Raw genomic sequence first — 21,277 nt, 5'->3', positions numbered from 1 at the left:
TTATACTAATGCTGATTTATTGTCAATAGGAAAACTAAAGCCAATTTATTAAAAACAAAACCATAACCTCAGTAACACCAAACCGACATGGGTTCATTTTGTCTTTTGAGTCAGTTTGTCCACAAAAATAGCTACCCAAACTTCCTGATCTTAAACCCGAGGGAAGTGTCTAAGCCAGTTTCCTTTTAATGACTGACATAACTGATTTAAAGAGAAACAAGCCTCCTGAAGAGCTACTCCTCCTTTTCATGCAAGTTAGTTCTGTCTTCTGCTGGAAAGCAGAATTTTTGATATATAAGACCTATTCCATCTGTAATAATTCCTGCAATGAGGTGTTTCATTTGGTTCCACCTGCCTGGTGTGCCCGAGCAGGTTGCATGCAAGTTGTGCATCTGTTTCCCAGTTAACGGGCAGCATGTTGTGCAGTCATTTAACTTGATCTGGTGATGCTTTACTTGCCCTTGACATGAGAGTAAGGGGCTGCCGAAGGTGTGGGTTACTTGAGGTCCAAGCCTGTTGGCACTGACGATGGCAGGTGGGAGTGGTGCCAGTCAGGGCTGCCTGGATGCTCTTGCAGATGCTCTACATCGGTGCTGTTGATTTCAAAGGGGAGTTAGTTGCCTGGATACTTTGGCAAGTGGGGATCTGGCCCCAACTCACTGTATAGGCACCTGTGAAGCTTGTGCCTGTAGCTTTGTTTTGGTAGTAGCTCGAATGGGCGAATATGCTGTCTGTAGATATATCTTGACTGTTTTGGCAGTCTGCCATTAAGGCTAGTGTATTTTATTTTTTTTTTTGTATCGCAGGAGAAAAGACCAAGGATGCAGAGGGCTCAATGATAAAGGGTAGCCCCCACAGGATGTCTAATCAGGGAACATAATGCTGCGAGTAACTTGGGTTGGAGAGATTTGAAAGAGAAGTAGATTTAGCTGACATAACTAAATGTGCAGCATTTCTGATGAACCAGAGTCAGAAAAATCATCTGAAATAACTTTCAAGTAAAGTCAAGCCCTAAATGCTTTCTACTTAGGAATTATAGGAGGCAAAGCAGAAAAGAAACGTGTAAGTAAACCACAGTGTTACTAGTGAGTGGCTTCTGAGCCTGGGTTTCTGGGTGAGCACTGCTTTACTTCACACGCTTGGCAGCTGGTTTTACTATCCCATGTGTTCCTTTCCCTGTTGATAAGTGGATGATGATGTATCTTCTAGGAAGGTACTGGAGCAGGTTTCATTATTTGTAAAAGCTGTGAGATTTTGGAATCAGGAGTGACACAGATCTGAAGAGGCCAAGGGAGAAGTACATATAGTAGGATATTTTGTAATGACTTGGGAATCTCTGTAATCTCCCAGAATGACTGCCCAGAGGAAACCGCCTGCTCCATCATCTTCTCTCACTACTGGGTGGCCCTTCTTGGACCAGCAATTAATATAAAATTTTTGTTTATCAGGAGTATTATATCATACAGTAACAGCAGGGAACTTGATTCAGTGGTTCCAGTCTGTGTTCCTGCATGCAAGATAATCTGATCTGCTTTTTGTCTTTCTGTTTAGTAACACTCATCAGTCATCCCCTGGGGCACATGCTCTGAAGCTAAACAGCAGCAGCACTCCTGGCAACAAGCAGTGGGAGATGGGATCCCATCAGAGCAGCTGGTCAACCTCAGGTGATTCCTATGTCAAAGATTCATCAGTCAAAATGTGCAAAATTCCTATCGTGTGAAATGAGTTTCTGCAGGGTGTCAAGTGTTGTATTGCAAGCGGGATTTTTTTTTAACAATGCCTTCTGGTGATAGGCTTTTGAAAAAATTCTGGATTTTATGGCTCCATGTTCCTGAAATATAAACACTTCCTCTTTTGGATCAAAAAGTGACTGTGAACATATTTCCATGTAGAAAATTTGAAGTGCCTCAATTAAGAATTGAAAAAAATCAGTTCTCTTGCACTCACTGACACCACTGAAACTCAGCGGAGCCAACGTTGCAGATGTCCAGGTGTAATTCAATACTCGTGTTCACCCGTTGACATTTTCTGCATAACTGTATGCTGCTTTTTTGCATTGCCCACTGATAAGATGGTCCAGGTGAGCAGTTGCTGTACACCACTCTAATAACTTACTGGGTGAAGAAAGCATAAGACTCTCCTACAGCACCTTATGAAACATTCCTCCAATATTCTTTTATTTGCAGAACGGTAGTGAAACTGAAAAAAAAAAAAGGCAAAACAAGTTAAAAGGTAGAGATATCCTCATCCAATTTAAGGAAAGCGCAACTTTGTAAATTATTTGGGTATCACTGGCAGCAGTGTAGGAAGCAGTGGGCTTGCTCATGGTTGTGCAGATGTTTTGCAGTACAGACTCTGGTTCCTGAGACGTGACCTGAGATTCTTGCAGATGGGGACACGGAGCAGAAGTGGACAGTTTTGTTCCTCTATAGTTATTCCTAAGGTCTTGAATAGGTTGACCCCTATTCTGTGGGTCAACTGTAGAGCGTTTTCTCTGTAGCTCCTTGCAAAGCAGTGGTGTGTTACACCACTTTGCATCCAGGTTCACTACTCAGAATGGTGGAACCACGCCCAATTCGAAGCAGGGTGGATGCTAAACATGTTCTGAAACCACACCAGTGAGCTGCTGAAGTCATTTATTTTTAAACTGAGGCTTGCATTGTTAATTTGCAAGCCCTTGATAAATGAGGAACAAATAGCTTATTTATTACATTTAAAACAGTCAAGTCAGTTTTGCTTTCACTAACTACACAGACTAGGAAGCTCTGCTTCAAGCAAATCCAAAGCACACTTTAAACTGCTTGGGTTTTGTTTCTTTTTGCTCTTATGTCATTTTATGTTTGAATAACAGTGTAGAGATGAACAACATGCAACAGCTCAGCTTTGCAACGTCTGCATGATGTGTAACTCCTGTGCTATTTTGGCATGGGGAAATGAAAACCTCACCAGCAATGGAAAGAATAGAAAACCTCCCTTGTGGTTTAAACTGTCTCCGTGAGTTCTTAAGTGTCATTAAATTACAGCTAGTTCTGGCATATGGTGTTCCAGAAAGAGTTTGTTGCTTTCTCAAACCCACAGGGATAATGAATTGGGCAGGAAAGGGCTATAAATACTTTAAAGCTAATACTTCTGCTGAGTTGCTTAGGTACTCATTGACCAATAAAGAATTCTGAATTTTAAAAGCTTTGCAAAATGCATGAATACATGAAGCCATTGTGACAAAACTATCTAAATTGCCAAATACAAATCCTAATTTGTGTGAGCTTGAATTCTCCTCCCTTAACTTGCAAAGAGTGCTGTTGGTAGCAGTGAGACAGTCATGGGAGAAATTGCTGAATGAAGTAGACGTTGATCTGGCCAGTGTGTCTCAGTGGCAGGGTGAGGGCACATCTGCTTTCCCTCCCTTCGCTTGTATCGGGAATTGTTTGCAGAAGACAGCGTCTCTCCAAGGCTGCTTTTGCTCTTCCCAGGTAGCTTCGTGGGCAGTGGGGGCACTGAAATGGAAGATTAGCTTAATGACTTGCAAACATCCCTCCTAACTTGGTGCCAGCACATAGAGATGGACTCCAGCTCCTCTAGTCTTGTTTGCGTGGGTATTCAGTAGCTGTGCAAGCAGGGTGGTAAGTGTGGGTCCCCAGGCCACCTGCCACCCATACCTGACCTTGCGCAGAGTGTCATGAGGTGCCACGTGGTGCTGAGTTGGCCTGTGGCGAGGGCCAGCTGTCTCTGCAAAAACCTGTTTCCCCATGGCACAGTGGAAGTGGGAGCTGAGAAGTGACACTCTGCGTGCCCCACGGGAAGCAAGGACTGGAAAATGAACAGTTCTGCCTGTGCTGCCATGGGAAGCGGTGAACGCTCTTCTGCTTTTAGCCTGACCCCATGCTCGTGAGTGGAGTTTAGTGCAGCTGTTTTCCCCCAGCCTGTTTGGGTTTGGAGAATCAGAGACTTTAGGCTGGTTTTGTGCAACAGTTTTATGAAGGCCAAATCTTGGCATCACGTCTGTTTGCTTGTGAAAGTGTGCATCAGGGCGCAGCTCCATGTACCCTCTGCTTGACCCCCCTCTGCAGTCACAGGAGTATAGCTGGGTGGCACCTTCAGTGCTGGAATATACCCACCAGTTGCTGATACAATGAGCTGTCTCCTCAAAGAAGAGGATCAGAGGAAGGGATTAGTTTGCCCTCACCCTTTTCCCTTGCAAGCTACCTTCCAGTCCGTGGAACTGTTGCTGGTGTGCAATGGGAGTATGTTGCCAAGGTTTTGGTCTGCTTGTCTTACTCTTACAGCATTAAACTGCACCAGTATTGATTTTATATACATAATGTTGTGGCATCCAGAGCCACGGGGAAGCAAGCAAAAAGATTTCCTTTAGCAACAAAGAGTAGAAAGAACTTTGTCAGCAAAGGCTGGTGTTTGCTTTGGGGGGTAACTGTATGTGCTTGTCTTACTGGTCCCCTTTCTCACTCTGCTGCATATGCATTTTCAAAAAAAAACTTTCTTCCCCCCCCCAGGGAATCCAGGAGCAGCCAAGGCAGAGAACGCTTTGTCCCAGAACCACTTGCAGCTGCATAAGAAGTCTGAAAAAGTTTCTAATCCAGGCCAGATTGCAGTAGGTTCTTTTAAATACGCTGATATTTTTGATTTGTTCGTGGTTTTCACTGCGGGCTGTCTATGCAGGCAGCTCCTCTGTAGGTGCTTGAGTTTGCCAGCTGATGGGTCCGTCGAGAGGCCGCTGGGGCTGGCTGGAGGTTACGGCTGCCTTAGTGTGTCTCATCACATTCGGTCAGGGTCTGACTTGTGTCCAGCTCAGGTCGTCGGCAGAGAGTTCAGTCTTCCTTAACCTGCCTGATGGTAAATCTTTAGGAAAGAAGGGTATGTCTGTAATATTTCAGGAATTCATTGATCACTTGTCATGCAACTCAGAAGTCAAGACCATGCCTGTGGCTTGTGCCAATATCCAGGGTGTAACCGCCTGGAATATGCGCTACCAGGCTGTGACACCCTCAAGACTGTCCTGGCTCTCTGTTCACTGATGTGCCAGGATGGAAAGGTTGATTGCTACTTCTCTGTTTACTGAGGCATTTCTTTTCTTGGGTGGTGTTTGGGGTGGGGGAATAACCACTTGTGGTGGACCAGCAAAAGTGTCAACTTCTTAATAAAGCTTTTTTTGGTGTAGAAGTGACAATAGCTATATTTATTGGGACAGTAAAACACTGCATGTGCTGTTTAGTGAAAAAATCAACTGAATTTCCTTTACTCAGAGTCCAGGCTCCTTTACCAAGGGGAAGGACGGTGCCAACGCATTCTTAAAAGCAGCAGACTACTCCTCATCAAGTGACGAAGTCAGCAGCAGCGATGAAGATGATGTGAACCACGCCAGGTTGGCTTGATGTTTTTTTAATTATTATTATTTTATTCCTTTTTATTACACACTTCTAAATATCTGGAAAAAGTTGGCATACATAAATGCTACCTCCCCTCTGACGTTGCTATCAGTCATGTATGTCAGTTGTAATTAAGCAGTTTAATTGCACTATAATGAACTCCCAGGGGTAAATGTTTGTTCCATCAGATCTATGTAGTGTAATGAGCTTTGATGACTTGCTGCCCTGGGACAATGAGGAAATGTCTCATTTTAAGTGAGTATCAATAGGTTGTGTTTTTATAGAGATTACTTCACGTTGATCTACGTTCAAATTGAATTTTTGAAAGAAAAAAGGAGAGGGAACTGAAACTGCACACCTTCATGCTACATACAGGTTACAGTGAAAAAAGCAAAGCAAACATGACCCTTGTATTCAGATAGTCTGTTTGCTCTGGGAAAAATAATTACCACTGAAAAGCTAAATCCTTCACCAGGACTGTTTATAAAGAAAGGATAGTGTAGGCAGGATTTGTTTTTGTAAAATTTGCTGTATTTTTAATATTGTTGTTTTGCACAATTGCTGTGGTTGCCAGATGATGCTGTGGCTTGTACCAAGCTGATCTCACCTGAAGTGTTTCTCTCTAGCTTTCCAGTTTCTCCTTGTTGATTTTTGTGACTGGTATCTTGTGGTGTTCTACCTGTCATGCAAAATGTGTATTCTGCTGAGAAATCACGAAGTATGAATGGCTTTCTAGTCCAAGTGAAAGAGAGTCGGGCGGGTCAGTTGGTCAGCCCTGCTGTTTGGAACAGCAAATGGAATTTTTTTTTTATATTGATGAATGAAACTGGTAATTTTCTTGCAAAGAGACTTCAGTTTAATTCAAGTTCTAGGATTTACTTCGAAGTGCATCACAGGGTTACAGAGCTCTCTGGGATGGGGTTCTTGCTTTTCTGACATAATTGCACGTGCAGATTTGTCAGTCTTCAGGAAGAGATGCACAGATTTGTAGCACTGTTGGCAAGCTATTGTGTTGGCCTGATACCAGTCCTTTCCCCTGTGCTGCTCAGAAGAAGGTGGAGTTTTTGCACCTGCATATGCTCCTGATTTACATTTCTGAAGTTCATTTTCAAAGCTGCAGGATACGGAAAGAGAATATTAAAAATCTTGTTGCTTATTCAGTACACCTGAAAGAGCTGTCTTTTTACTGTAGTGCCTTTATTTTCTTACTGCTCCTCTTCCAACCCACCTTACTGTCATCTGTAAAAAGTTTTATTCACTCTAGGTTATAGAAGTCATCCTAGACCTCAGAAAGACTCTACATAAAAATATGGGTTTGCCCTGTAGCAATGACTTTGCTGTGTAAGTGTTAGATTGCTGTGATCCTTGCACGCTGTCATGATTTGAAGGAGTGGTATCACTGCCTTTGGAAATCTGCACGTGTTATTTGCATCTCTTCTGTGTTTGGGATCCACCAGTACTCTAGAGAAGTGGAATCGGCAGGATCAGCCTTCCTGTGCACACAGCCACTGCAAGAACTGCTGTAAAATCAAAAGTACCATCTTGTCTATTAACAAAGTCCCTTCGCCTCGGCTGAACGTCATTTATATTGAAAGATAGGCACTTTGGGAAATATATACTGATTGCTAACAAGTAAATAGCAAAAAGGATAGTGATCAAAGTGAAAGCAGCAGCCAGCATTGAAACTTTACATATTCTGCATAAAGTGAAGGTTTTTGTTTGTCTTGATATCTAAAGCATGTGAAGTCTGTAGAAGTTTTTCTGTGTGGGCTTTGGCTGAGACACCTTGGGCCAAGTCTTAGCTGGCTATCGAAAACAATCTCTGTTTTCTTGTTCTTGCCTGGGCTGTGGAACAGCTTTTGATGTCCATGCTCCAGCTTTCATGGAGGTGTCCAACAGGACTAGACTTGGGACACGCACGTATGCAAGAGAAAGAGCTTCACATTCCCTTGGACAAATCCTGTTGACTACCCTGAGAAGGCTCCGTTTCTGACGAAGCCAGGTCTAAGGGCAGCTGTCTTTGAGCAGTAAAACAACTTTTCTTCTTTTTTTTTTTCTTTTCAGTGAGATGAGCCAGAATTCTTCCTCACACGCACCAGGTTTTTGTTTTAAGGAAACGATGTCGGTATATGTGATCCAGCCTCTTCCCTGCTTGTATAGCATATCTATTCCATTGATGCTAACTTCTCCTGCTCTGCTGAGAGTTCTGCCTCCTCCGATGCCAGCAGCATTCACAATCCCCCTAAACCACTGAGTTTCCTGGGACTCGTTTTGTATAGTTCAGTTTCCTCTCTCTGCTCTTTATATGCTGTTCCCTGCCAAAATTTGAACAAGGTGAGTGCAGGTGTGTGCTTGGCTAGGAATTACTTTCTCCTTGTGATAAGTGGGAGATTGACATCACTTAAGGTCAGCTGCTGCTTGCTTTCTTGATAAGAACAGGACTTGCACTCTCCATTGATCCTACTTCATATCTTGCCATTCCTTGTTAGTTTACTATGCAAATATTTACCCTTTCCATAGAAGAGGAGGGCGGACCCAAAACCAAAAAAGAAATTAAAAAAAAAAAAAGCCACAAAAACTTCTACTCTTTCACAAACCATCTGAAGTTGGTAGCTCTCTTGCCAAATGCACAGGAATGGGGCCAGAGCCTTGCTGACAGAAGCTTGAGGCAGTTCCACTTGGGTGGAGAAGTTTAAAATGCAAAGATACCACTGATTGTCTAGGAAGCAGTAGTATGCTGGGATGTATCAGAACGGATGCTTGTGTTGTTCTTACTCTTTCTTTAGGAATCTGCTTTTGGTCACTGCTGAAGACAGGATCCTGGGCTAGCTGGGCTTTTGGCCCCAGCCAGTCCAGCAGCTCTTACTTTCTTTTGTCTCTGTGTGCACTGGCCAGTATTTTCTTCGTTTCTTTGTACGTAAGGTGAGGATATCCACGGTTCAGGGACTGATTCACAGGATGAAATTCCAGTGTAGCCTGTCCCAGTAGGCACTGGCGGAGAGGTCCCAGATACCAGCATATAGCAGAGCAGCGGTTCTCCCTCTTGCAAGTGCAGCTGATGCTCTGTCTCTGGAGAGCAGAGTGGCTCATCGTTGCACCACACAGGGTAGTGTACGAGGGGAGACAGAAGTAGTTTTGAAGCAGGCGCTTCTCGAATGACGGCTTGAAAGACCAGCTCTCGCTTGCCTGAGCTGTTCAGTGTCTGAAAACCAATGGATGAAGTGCAGGGAGATGAAAGGATGCTCTCTTGTCAAGGTGGGGAGAGCTTCCTGCTGTGTGTGAGTGGTCCTCGGGCTCAAGTCCGTTCAGGCACATCCACAGACTAATCAGCTTGCTTTTGTTGAAGAACCTTCAAGTCTAACTAGCAAATGTTAATTATACTCACTTTTGAACATGTATATGTGGAGTTTTTAGCTTTTTGTTTTTTGGGCTCTTTTTTTTCCCTGAAGTAGTTCTGTTCATTAATTGGAGTTTGTTACCAGGCAACTGCTAAGCAGCAGAGTGGCAGATTTCTCAAGGACGAGAGTACCAGATGGAATTGAACTGAAACCTCAAAGCACCATCGCAGAACAGAAGGTAATTTGGCCATTTGTAAGGGGGTGGGTACAGTGGAGGGGAGTCAGATCATTAATGTGCATGATAAACCTTGTATCCATTTCTTCTCAGCAGCGTTTTCACTCTGAAGTCCTGCTCTGTCATTGCAAATTATAGCTATAAGCCTTGGAAAAAATGTGCAGTTTCAGGTTTTGTGCTTCCTACGAAAATGCTTGCGTTTAGGTACAAAATTGCACTTCTTTATTTGTCCTTGTTATTGACCTGGTACTGATTTCTGATGTCAACCTGTCTCTTGAAGGCATTGGGCATGTTGCAAAAAGCAATACTGTTGATTATTGTTGGTGTGCGTTGTTCTTGTTTTTAAAAATCTTGACCTTTTTTATCAAATTTAAAGAGAACTACCTGTTTCTACTTAAGATATTACCAGAAGAGGGGAAAACCACTTCATCTCTCCCTACTGGCTTAGCAAAAATAAATGTCTTCTCATATGTCATGTTGTGGTTCCTTCCCAGCTGTAGTTCCTAGTAGAGACTTCAAGTCGTGGATTTTCCCCTTTGATAAATACTAGTGCAGAAAAGATGAAGTCAGACAAAGTAGAACAATGTTCTTTGTGGTTAAAACCAAAAAAAAAATTACAGTAATAAGACTTGCACTCAGCGTCAGAGCACTTCTCACATATTACTGAGTGTATTCTTGTTTCACAGATAGGGAAAATAAATTACAGTGAAACTGGTGTTTTTCCTAGAGCTGTTTGAGTAAGCCATGGTGGGGCTAGGAAAATAAAAGTAGTTTTCTTTACCTCTGGTGTGATTTCTAAGCTTCATACCAGAGTAGCATCCTTCCTGACTGGGGAAGGAGTCCCACTTTGCCTTCGTCTCACCATCCTCATGGAGGAGAAACCCTGCTTTGGAGAAGGAATTATAAACAGGGCAAACACAATATTTTTCTTGTAGCAAAACCAGCCCAGTCCCTTTCCCCTGACAGCCAGGCATTGGAAATAGGCTGCTTGAGGGAAAGGAGAAGGATATGATGTCTTTGAGGCCCAAACTAGGATGATGGAGGAGGGAAAAGAGTGGAGGTGACATTTTTCTGGAGAGGACAACATGGGAGGGAGAACAGACAGATGACTGCCACCTTTCCTCACAAACCTCTCTGATGCCTTCCAGCCTTCTCCCTCCTTTTCATGGAGAATCCTATCCATTCCTCCCACCTCTATTTCACCAGCCACAGCCATCATGAGTCTCCACGACTTCTTCCAACATCCCTTTACCTGGCCCATCAGCGTGAACTGTTTCAAGGGGTTAGGGTGCCCCAAACTACCCGAATGATTCAAATGGGAGTTTCGTTCAGTTCACCTGAATCTGACTCAAAACTGAACCAAAAAAAAGCCCCATACTGGCTTGATTCCCTGATCTCAAATACTGACTTGTATGTTTTGGTTTGATTCAGGGTTTTATATCTAAATTAAAATGTAAAATACTTAGACTATCAATTTGGTTTCTAGTTAATTACTTGGCTTTTGAAAGGCAAATGTCTTTCATTTAGCATTATCTACTTTTTTTTTCCATATTTTGGCCAGCATTCAGAAAAGCTGTTCTGATTTCAGTAGGTTGTTTATCAAATGATACAGACAATGTTTATCAAATGTACAGACATGCTTGAATTCAGCCACCCAGAAGCTGCTTGAGCTGGGTGGTGCTTTTTGCTTCAGTGTAATTCAGGAAGAATTTTCTACTGTAGCACTTGGCTTCTGTCACTCTTTATGTTCCAGTGCCAATGATGTTCAGGTACTTTGATCATGGCCAGGGGTAGATCCCTCTGCACTGCCCTCCCCATCTGGGACAGCACTTGCTTTACCCACCCCATCTTCCTCTCAAAGCTTCTAGCCGTGTATTCCCAGAAACCAACCTCTGACCCTGTATTTGGTGCTTTGAGGGAGAGAGCTTGTGTGGTGCCTCGCACCTTACATAGTTTACAAGTATTTCCCTGAAGCTGGTGGGATCCTGTAAACAGGTCTGCAGTACCAAACGTCATTGTACTGGAAATGCTGATACTGGATCCTACTGAATGTCATCATTCTAGAATAAGGTTTCCTAATTCAGCAAATAGAAAGTAGCAATGAAACGAATGGTAAGGGGCTTTGAACTAAATGCAGGTCCAGAACTGAAAAGTACCTACTTCTGATTGTGGTGGGTAGAGGTCAGGTCTGTAACATTAGGACAAGTCACTTGATTCTGTCCTAAGAGTCTCTGAGGATGAGGTTGCTTCTTCACCTGTGGTTGAGGTAACGTAGATGAGGAATATTCATGGAGCACTTCAGGAGTGGAAGTCAGTGGTGAGGTCTCCAGTGTTTACCACACACTTCTGTATTGAATTTTTTATTTTAATCTTTCCATAGGGTTTGTCTTTACGTGATGCGTCACACGGAGCACCCCTCCCTATATGCTCATTATTTATTGTCCTAATTAACAGGAGTTGCACAGGGCATTGGCAGCATGCTAAATGTGATGTTTAACTGTATGTTCTCGTGTGCAGGATCAGATTTTAGGGAAACAAATTTCTAGCACCCAAGAAGGCCTCTGGAGCGTAAACAACCAGAACTATCTCCTGCCAGATCTCCTCCAGCAAAGCCAAATTTCAGACTCCTCTGTGAACTCACCAAAAGTGCCACTGACTAGCCAGGAACCTCAGAACAAACCTCTGAATAAGGTAAGAGATAAATTACAGATTGAATGAATTGTACCATCATTTTCGTCCAGCCATTAGGAGCCTGAGATTGAGAGCCTTTTAACTTCATCTGTCCTGTCTCTTTTTGTGATGAGGTTTTTCACCACATTTCTTTTCTTTAAAAGTTTTATCTAGAGGACGGATAAGAAATCTTGAACTCCTTAATAGATTTTTATTGTTCCACTTGTTTTCTCCCCATCTCTCTCTCTGCTCCCTTTTCTTTCCTTCCTATTTTTCTTCCCTTTTACACAAGCTAGAAGGGGTTGTACCCTCTGCTCATTTACCTGTCATGTCAGCAATGCAGCACTCTCATCTGCCTCTGCTCATTGTCGCTGACTTTCTTCCATCCAAGTGTCAGGTGGGAGCACAGGGGGCCAGGGCAGCATGTCTTGGAAGCCCCAAAGGGACACGGCGGTGAGCACAGGGGTCTCCTGGAGAGAAGTGTGTCATGGAGGCAGAGAACAGCTCTGTCAGGGGTCATGTCCTAAACTGCCTTACAGGAGGCAATAGTGTCCTCCTTGCTGCAAAGAGATTTGAGCCACATCCTGTTGCAGACGAGACAGCGGGGAGGGATCAACGTACTCTTCTTCTGGGGACGGGTTATATCAGCGCAGTGCCTGGCTAAGCATCCCGACACAGCTCCCTGCTCAGGCCTCCTCTTCTGTTAATGAATTTGTACCATGTGTCTACTGCTTTAAGACTGTTCATCATGTCTAAGTATGCCACATGCCATTTCTTCTGAACCTCAGAGGCACCGTGTTGCTGTGTGCTCTCTGCTCCCCTAGCATCATCTTCCTGAAGCAGCTTTTGTTTTCCATTGTAGACCCCATGCACTGAAAGCACACCTTCAAAGAGCAGTACATCGTCTACTACATCATTTACTTCATTCATAGATCCTAGACTTCTGCCAATCACCCCTCCCACCAGTCCAGTAGGACCTTCCTGTAGTTCCTGTGAGTATGCTTTACCCTTCTCATAAAATGTCACTCCTGGTTTCTTTCTTTCTTTTTTTTTTTTTTTTCTGGAATGGGGAGAGTCCATTGCTTGGAAATGGAAAATGTCAGTAACATCTCCAGAAACTGAAATTCCACATTGCTATGAATTTTCATTGTACTACTTCTGCCCTTCCAGATGTGGCTCGATCTACTCTGCTGCTGTGTTACCACAGTGCTTACTCAGGAATGCCTGAGGAGTTTTCCGGATGTATGGGTTGTTTTTTTTCTCTGGCTACACAATGCTCCCGAGGTGTTTTCTTACCCCTCTGGGGTTTCTTTCACTCTGCCATACACAGGTCAAATGTGAGATGTAGCCAAACACTTGCATTTTTCATGACTGCATGTGTCTTTCATTCTAGCATCTAGCGCAAAACCTGAGCCCGTCAGGAGAGAAAATGCAAGGAAGGGCTCAGTTGTCAACGTCAACCCAACGAATATCCGCCCACAGAGTGACAGTCCAGAAATTCGTAAATACAAGAAGAAATTCAACTCAGAGGTCCTTTGTGCTGCTTTGTGGGGTAAGCTCAGGAGCACTTGGGCGTGTGTGTGGAGGGAAGGCAGCAGCAGGAGAGGCTGGCAGGATATGCCAGGCAGATTTCACAGCTGTATGGCACCTTTCCTGTCAGAAAGTCCTGGAGCAGATTACAGGGTAGATACCTGCATCATTCGCATGGCACTGCCTTCCTGGTAGAGGATGGCAAACAGGTGACTTACATTTGCAAAGGATTTTGTGCATCAGAATGAGAAAACGTTTTGATCGGGCACCGAATTGAAACCGTACTCGTTGGAAGAGCCAAGTGTTGCAAATGTTCTAGTAACTTATGCAGCTCATGATACTTACGCTTACCTCAGCTGTATCACACTAAGCCCTGACCCAGTGGAAATAATCCAAACCTGATGCCTTTTGCTGTCATGTGCGTTAGGTATTCCAAGAATCTGAAGCAGGTCAGGCGTCAGGTTTTCCAAAAGCTTGGCTTCCTTATTTCCTGCTGTCAGTGCTTAGTCAGAACCTTGCTGGATCACCCTTTTTACAGGGTCAGCTTCACATGATGTAAAACTAAGGTGAGTATAGTCAGACTAGTTTTCAACATCTGTAGACCTTGTCCCAGTCTCACGCTAGCTAAGCTCTTGAGTTGTTTTAACCATCTTTCTACTTCAGAAGAACAAACATGTTCTGTGGGTCTCACCCAGCCTTTTACTCCTCCTTGCTTTTTGAATCTGGGATGGAAAATGAGTGAAGTAGATGAAACATTATCCAAAGGAAATGTAGATTTCAAGTTTACAGCTTCACAGATTTTGTGTAATATATGTTTGTAGGAGTCCAGAATTTTAAATTAAGAACAGAGCTGTGTGGCAAGGTCTGTAATTAAATGTGCGTTGAGGCTGAAGGGCAGCAGGTACTCATCAGAGCATTGCCAGTAGAGGAGGTTGCTTGTTATAGCAGGATACCTCGTGTTGTTTCTTTACAACCTGCTGATTAGGAAACGTAGCTATCGTGCCAGCCAAATGCAATTTTTGACATCCTCTGATGTCAGCAACCCACTGGAGCCTTAGGTTCCTTGGGAGCAGTTGGATTTCAGATGGATTCACTCCCTTAATTTGGCAATTGAAAGCGTTCTTGCAAAACACAGACCGTTTTCAAATGAACACTCCACTTCCTCGTAATAGCAGCCCTTCTGCCCCCAAGTTTGGTCCTCCTGTGATTTGAGTATTGTGTTTGGGGAAAGGGGGAATTTTTTTTTTTTTTAATTGGTAGAGACCCTTAGATCATCTAGTTGAATCTCTTATGTTGCCAGTGGAGTGGTGCTGGACTGGGACTTTTGCAGTGCTCACAGGCACTTCCCAAGGTCACCTGAGAAGTTCAAGTTCGCCAAGCATTTTCCTTTTTGTTTAAATCAACATTGACTTCAGCGGAAGTACTCATCCTTTAAATTACATGAGCATGTAAGTGTTCTGCTGCGTAAAAACTATAATGGCGAGATCCTTTTTTTACCTATTCGTTTTTTTCTGGGAGGTCATCCACGGGGCAACAGAGAAATTATCAGGTACCATTAATTGCGACTAAATGAGAATCTGCTCTCAAAACAATGAACACTCTGAATCATTAGGTGATTTATGCAGTATTTTTTTCCATGTATCAGGAGTAAATTTACTGGTGGGAACAGAGAATGGATTGTGGCTCTTGGACAGAAGTGGACAAGGAAGAGTTTATTCGCTGATTACAAGGAGACGATTCCAGCAAATGGATGTTCTGGAAGGACTCAATGTGCTAATTACTATATCAGGTTAGTTCAGTGTCTAAAAGTATCTGACCTGCATTGAGGTTGGAAGCAATTAAAAAGAAGAATTAGGTTATAAACTAGGTTGAAGAATTTCCTCTTACAGAAAATCACAGGACAGTTATTCTTGTTAATCGGAAAGCTCTCTTGAATTCTCAACATTTACGTTCTCATTTCAGAGAGGCTTTGGGATATTTCCTTAACTGGTTAATGTGTACAAATGGTTTGTGGGAAGTATGAAGTGTTTCATATTCTTAAAATTAACTGGTTCTTAGCAAGTTATGGTTTGTCAGTCTGCTTGTTTCTGTGATAGGTGAGGGTCAGATTATCTAAGTGCAATTCTATTAAAATATCATTAAAGAACCTCACTCTGTGTTCAACGAGATGTGTAAGCAGTAACATGAGAGTGATCTCTACTGTGAAAGCATCAGTAACATTAAATGGGGTAGCATCTTCAACCTCTGCTGACAATCAGCTTGGACTCTGCCCTGCAAGGTACTGAGGCCCTTATTCCCCACGGATGAGAGTGGCCTCAAAGGATGCTTAGTACTTAACAAGGTCGGAGATGTAGGTCCAGCAAGGAATGGCAGCTCCATATCTGCAACCCAGACTCACCATGGTAGGTGATGATGCAAGCTGTCTGTCCCATATTGCCAGGTCCCCTTGCTTACACGACACAGTCCTTCTCTTTTAGACTAACCTGTGATCCCAGACTGCTGTTGACTGTGTGTACTTATGAACTGAAGCAACAGAAAGAGTGACTGAGATGAAAGATGACAAAGTAATTCTCACCTGGAAAAGCGTCCGAAAGAAAATAGCTACTTGTAATGAAGATTGTCGGTTAATTAGAACTGAGTCACTTATTCAAAATGGCCGTTGTAGGCCATACCTGTGTTCCTTCCTTCACATCAAAGAGTAAATGCCAGATAGTGTGATTATTTCTGACAATACGTGTATCTATAGAGACTTATTCTTTGGCCTGAGGGAGAAATTTTAGTCAGGTGTGAAAATCTTGCATGAAGCTTGAGTCACGAGGTAAGTGCACATGTGCCAAATGCTGTAGGATTGCTCGTGTTTCAGTTCCCTCCTGCATGTCACCATCACTCAGGGTTTTTCTTCTGCGCTGCTGGGCTCTTCCTTCACCTTGACAAGGCACAAAGACCTGCTGTACTCAGTCACAAAACTCTGGCTTTTTGTAAGTGGGTGAGAGTTTGCACTTCAGTGAGTTAAAGCGTTATGTCTGTCTTTTTTCCAAATCCTAGGGAAGAAGAATAAGTTGAGGGTATATTACTTATCATGGCTGAGAAATAAAATTTTGCGCAATGATCCGGAGGTGGAGAAGCGGCAAGGCTGGGTGTCTGTGGGTGACCTGGAAGGCTGCGTGCACTACAAAGTTGGTAAGGCTTTTTATTTTTTCCTTGAAGAGCTGCTTAATCATCCTGCTGCATCTTGTGACACCAGCATTTTTCTTCAGCTCTGTTTCAGAATTCTGTTGGGCTGAATATGTCTGAGTTCTTTCAAACCTCCTTGTTTTACATGGCAGATGCTTTGCTCCCTGTCATTCCAGGTAGCATCTCTTCTTGCAGTAGTTACCGGATGATGTTCTGGGTATTCTCCGTGACGGCTGGCAGAAGGGAGTTCCAGCCCTGGTCTGTCACTCAGTCAGTGGTTTAGAAGTTCTGTAGTTACTTAAGGCTTTAATTAGACTGATGTTTTTCACCTCCATGCTATTCAGCTTCCCTCCAGGCCCTGATTAACTGCTAAGAAACCAGACTAGTAAAGTGCTAGTAAATCGTATTTGTAGGATGTGCATAGGTAGATGAGATTGGATGTGCTACAGCTCATCCCTGTCTCCAGGTCATAAAAGACCTAAATAGACCTTTGTTTGAACTTACACACTGGAAATGGTACCGTAGCAGTTGAAAAACCATCTTGCTTTTATTTGGCTTTCACGCAGTTCGTTCTTGAAGATGAGCATCAGTATTGTGGTAGTTTCTATCATTTAACTGCGTGAGGGGTATGATGTATAGCACAAGTTTTGCTTTGGTGAAAGATGGTACGTGGAAGTGGCACTTTTTTCAAAGTCAAGTAGAGAAATGATATAGAGGAGTGCAGGAGACGGCGGGGGGGCTGGCTCTCATAAATACTTTGCCTGACAGGTTTTTTTTGCCTTTATATCTCACAGCTTTAAAAGTGGCAAGGGTTAAATCCAAGAAAGTAACCAGATGTGCATTGTTACTTGCTTTGTGATTATAGCTAAGCACCTCGTATTACACTTCAGTTGCTCATTTTTGGGTTTGGTGTGAGGTTTTTTTTAATCAAAAAAGAAAAATAGCTATCCTAAAATTAGGCAAACATTTGGTAGGATTTTCTGTGTTTTCATACGACAAGCTACTCTTACTTCTTTGACAAAACAGCTGCTGTCTTTTTGTCTTGGTGAATCTTCTTGTACCTTGACCTTTGGTTTTACAGCCATTTGTCCAGGTAGAAGAGGAAAAGGATGTGCTGTTCTGCGTTTTGGTGGAGTTTGATTTTTTTTTTTTTTTTTTTTTTTTTTTTACCGTTTCTCTGCCTATGTGAGATTTTCCCGACTGGTGTCCGTCCTTACCCACTCTTCATGGCTCTGCTATCTGTTTGGCCGGTGTGAACTGTTCCTTTTGTAAGCAGCAAGGGCTGATCAAGCCACCCTCCCACAGAAAACAAACCTTACTTCAGTAGCGTAACACCTGCGTCTTTTAAAAATCCCTGCCAAGCAGACACTGAATATGAAACGAAGAGTGAACGCGCTGGGATGCGATACCCCAGCATTCTGTTTCCAAAGCATTTGCCTCTCTGGCAGAGTGAAAACACAATACACAAAGAAGCCTTAATTTTCAATGCATGATTATTTTCGATGGGTTCAACGTGACCTTAATCAACTTAGAGAAGTTGCTCATCTCTTAAATGCTTACTCATCTCAGAAACCTGGGAGTCCTTCGCCCACACTAGCACCAGCACATTTAACCCCACACATGAACAGTGAAATGCAAATTCACCCTGCAGAGTTTAACAGAATTGTTCAGCCAACAACCACCTTTCCTTCAAAAGCAGCTTATTCACAACCAGCAATGTTGGGGTGTGTTCACACCTGGAAAATATAGTAGGTTGGCTTAGCTGCAGGGTCAAGACCTTTTTTTCTGACTGGTAAGATTTTTATTTTTTTTCCATAGATATATAAAAAGCAATATATAAATGTTGTTAACAGTCATCTGGCTTTAGTGAGAATAAATGAACTATAGGTTTTCAGTCAAGGTATTGTCACTGGTGATATTAAACACTGATGTCCAGTCTCCCTTGCTGGATGTCTGCCTCTAGAAGTAGTTCATTGAAATTATTTCATGTGATGAGATGGTCTTTGATTTAAGTGTCTGTCTGGTACCTAAGGAATTGTTCTTCTTGTATTACAGTAAAATATGAGAGAATCAAATTCCTTGTAATTGCTTTGAAAAACTCAGTGGAGGTTTATGCTTGGGCTCCAAAGCCTTATCACAAATTCATGGCTTTTAAGGTAAGCGAAACTTCTCTTTGGTACAGATGTGTCACTGTCTCTCACTGTCTTTCATCTGCTCTTTGCTTTTGCTTTTTTGTTGCTTTGTATAACATTTATTTCTATTTAAAGATGAAATGAATATTCTTGTAAAGAAAATGTAGCTCATTTGACATACATTGGAGATGGCAGGCATAAAACTCTCACAGTCATGATTCTGTTAGATGTGGATAACTTGTTTCAGTGCTGTGCCAAAACGTACATTTGAGTTCACACACTTGATGCTGCTTTCCCTCAAAAGAGGAGGACATGGAACACGAATGGTACTCAGACTAATTTTTGCCTAGTCCATTTCTAGAATCTGGATTTTTTTTCAAAACACAAGTGAATTATCCAGCTCTCCTTGCAGCTCAGTGGATGATGGATACTCGGCTCCTTAAACGTAACATACTATTTAACAAAAATAGCTGTCTAACTTTTGAGTTTTGAAAATTCTTAAGATCATGTATGTAGATCGCTAAACCAACAGCTTTCTTGTGTTATAAAGCATATTTTTCTTTTTCCAGTCCTTTACCTCGCTTCATCACAAACCACTGTCAGTCGACCTGACTGTTGAAAATGGACAAAGATTAAAAGTCATATATGGCTCCCTAGTAGGCTTTCACGCTATTGATGTGGACTCTGGATCTGTGTATGACCTGTACCTTCCAACACACGTAAGATACTCCAAAAAATTACGTAAATGCCTTTGTTCTTTTGGCTGTATATTGATGATGTTCAGGTTAAGAGTCGTGCTGTATTTCAAAAGACAGGGTAAGAGAATAATTATTGTGTGCCAAGTAATAGAAAACCACTTTTACATACTTTTGTAATGCTGAAGTTGTGTTAAAATGCTTTTATCACCTCTAGAATATCAATTTTAATGGTTTGATGTCAGAAAGCCATTGTTGGACAGTATTATTTTTAATAATAAATGTTGTATGGACAGTATTATTTTTAATTGCTTTATCCTGGAAATTTAGGCCTTCTTAAGCAATCAAAGACACAATAATATCTACATGAATTTAGGTGACACTTACAATCTGCCACGGTGCTTTTCAGTCTTGCTAACAAGCTGATTAAATTATCGCTGAATTGAGCTGAAATTTGGCCTGGATTACAAAGACTGTTGCAACACGTTTTAATCTCGCTCCTCTGCAGGCATGTTACCCTTGCACCAACGAGTGCCTGTAGCTAGAGGAGCCAAGTCTGTGTGTGCACCCATGAGTAATCCCAATTTCTTCACCATGGAGCCAAGTTGCATTTGTTGCACATGATTACAGATCCAGGCTCTGTGTGCAAAATGTGATTTGCCTTTCAGTCATGACTTTGCAGAAACCCAACTTCCAGACTAAATAAACTTGCTGATCTTACCGTTCAGTTGCCTGTGAAATCAGTCCTTACATTCAAAAGAATTTTTACATTTTCCTCAGGATTTTCTCCTTAGATTGTCAAGAAGTTGGCATGAAGGTGTTGATTTCACGTTGATGTGTAAATACTGCATTGTGCATCTGTTCATTGACAGGATGGTGGTCATGATCACTAAATTCCTGCTTAAATTCAGATAACAGCAAAGTAATTCCCCTGCAGAAGTGAATGACTGGCATGGGGCTGTCCAATATGAAGTCTGTGCTCTGCTTTTAATCTTTTTTGTTGTTGTTTGCTTATTTTTTTAGCTGTTCTAGATAGTTCTTTTCAAAGCTGAGAGTCCCAAACCCAGAGAAACTTGGGAGCTTAGGTCCAGAAAACTAGCAGGTTTCCATGGCTCTAGCCTGATGGGAGGCTCCTGGCAAGGAAACTTCTGTGCACACTTGAAAACCTCCCTTAAATCAACAGAGCTCCATAGGGGCAGAGTTAGCTCATCCAGGTGCCATGACCGCCTTGTATCCCAAGGCAATGTGTCCCAAAGTTACGCTCAGGTGGTCTGAAGAAATCTCATCCCAGATCTGCATGTTGCAGCCTTTGCCTTGAATTTTTTTTTCCCGACTTTTTTTTTTTTCTCCGCTCTCAACCTGCCCCCGTTTTCAAACCAAATGAAAACTCACGCCGCCCGTGCAAGCCACTTGATCGCTCTGCTGCCCTGACAAGTGACAGCCTTCGGGTTCTGTCAGGCTTGTGTTTCTCATGGACACAATGTTTGAGGATGGCTGCTAAGTTTATAAACTTCTCTTAATTCAAAAGTAACTTTTCTAGCTGCTCAAAACAAACTGTTGAATCACCTGCTAAAAGCTTGTGCTGTTTATTTTTGTGTTGTGTTTTGTTTTTTTTAAGGGACTTAATATTTGTTTTGTTAGAGGGTTTATTTGATCTGACAATTAGTAGCTTTGTTAACTATGCAACTATGAAAAATTCACATCAGTTTATAAATCTAAGCATGGTGCCTGCATACCATCCCTGGAAGCTGGTTGCTAAGCAAGGTGAATAATGACTTGTCAAAAAGAACATTAGCGTAATTGCCCAAGATAAGAAAGGCAAATTAAAAAGTGAACCTTCTTAGAGGCTTTAGTTTTTCAGCAGGCTGCAAATATAATTATGTACCTGATGAGAGAGATTTCCCAGGTGACTGTCCTGAATATGCGGGGCACCTTTAAGACTGACTCCGTTTGTGTGTGCTCTTCAACCAAAAGTCAGCATGTACTAAAAATATATTTTCCCTTCAGAGTCTTAGACCTGAAATAAATCTGCTCCTACAGTGGCTCTGTCTTTTCAGTATTTCATTATTTTAAAGAGCATCTGCTAGAGTTGGATAATTCTCTCAAGGAGCTTTGTGGTGGC

General features: G+C 42.4%; 1 protein-coding gene across 3 annotated transcripts in view; it reads left to right on the top strand.

Annotated features, from left to right (window-relative positions):
• NRK (Nik related kinase) overlaps nt 1–21,277 on the top strand; it is a 102,395-nt gene that overhangs the window by 70,079 nt on the left and 11,039 nt on the right. For all 3 annotated transcript variants that reach the window (XM_086619663.1, XM_086619664.1, XM_086619662.1), the window contains 11 exons: nt 1,552–1,664; nt 4,509–4,606; nt 5,259–5,377; nt 8,864–8,957; nt 11,472–11,645; nt 12,487–12,616; nt 13,018–13,176; nt 14,800–14,943; nt 16,200–16,334; nt 18,384–18,484; nt 19,030–19,179. In XM_086619663.1, the coding sequence (XP_086475789.1) occupies nt 1,552–1,664; nt 4,509–4,606; nt 5,259–5,377; nt 8,864–8,957; nt 11,472–11,645; nt 12,487–12,616; nt 13,018–13,176; nt 14,800–14,943; nt 16,200–16,334; nt 18,384–18,484; nt 19,030–19,179 (1,417 nt within the window). The remainder of the gene's footprint in view (nt 1–1,551; nt 1,665–4,508; nt 4,607–5,258; nt 5,378–8,863; nt 8,958–11,471; nt 11,646–12,486; nt 12,617–13,017; nt 13,177–14,799; nt 14,944–16,199; nt 16,335–18,383; nt 18,485–19,029; nt 19,180–21,277) is intronic.

Source organism: Tauraco erythrolophus, chromosome 13 (genome assembly GCF_009769465.1).
Source record: "Tauraco erythrolophus isolate bTauEry1 chromosome 13, bTauEry1.pri, whole genome shotgun sequence".
NCBI lineage: Eukaryota > Metazoa > Chordata > Aves > Musophagiformes > Musophagidae > Tauraco > Tauraco erythrolophus.
Note: the sequence above shows the minus strand (reverse complement) of the source record. Positions and strands in the feature narration are given on the sequence as shown.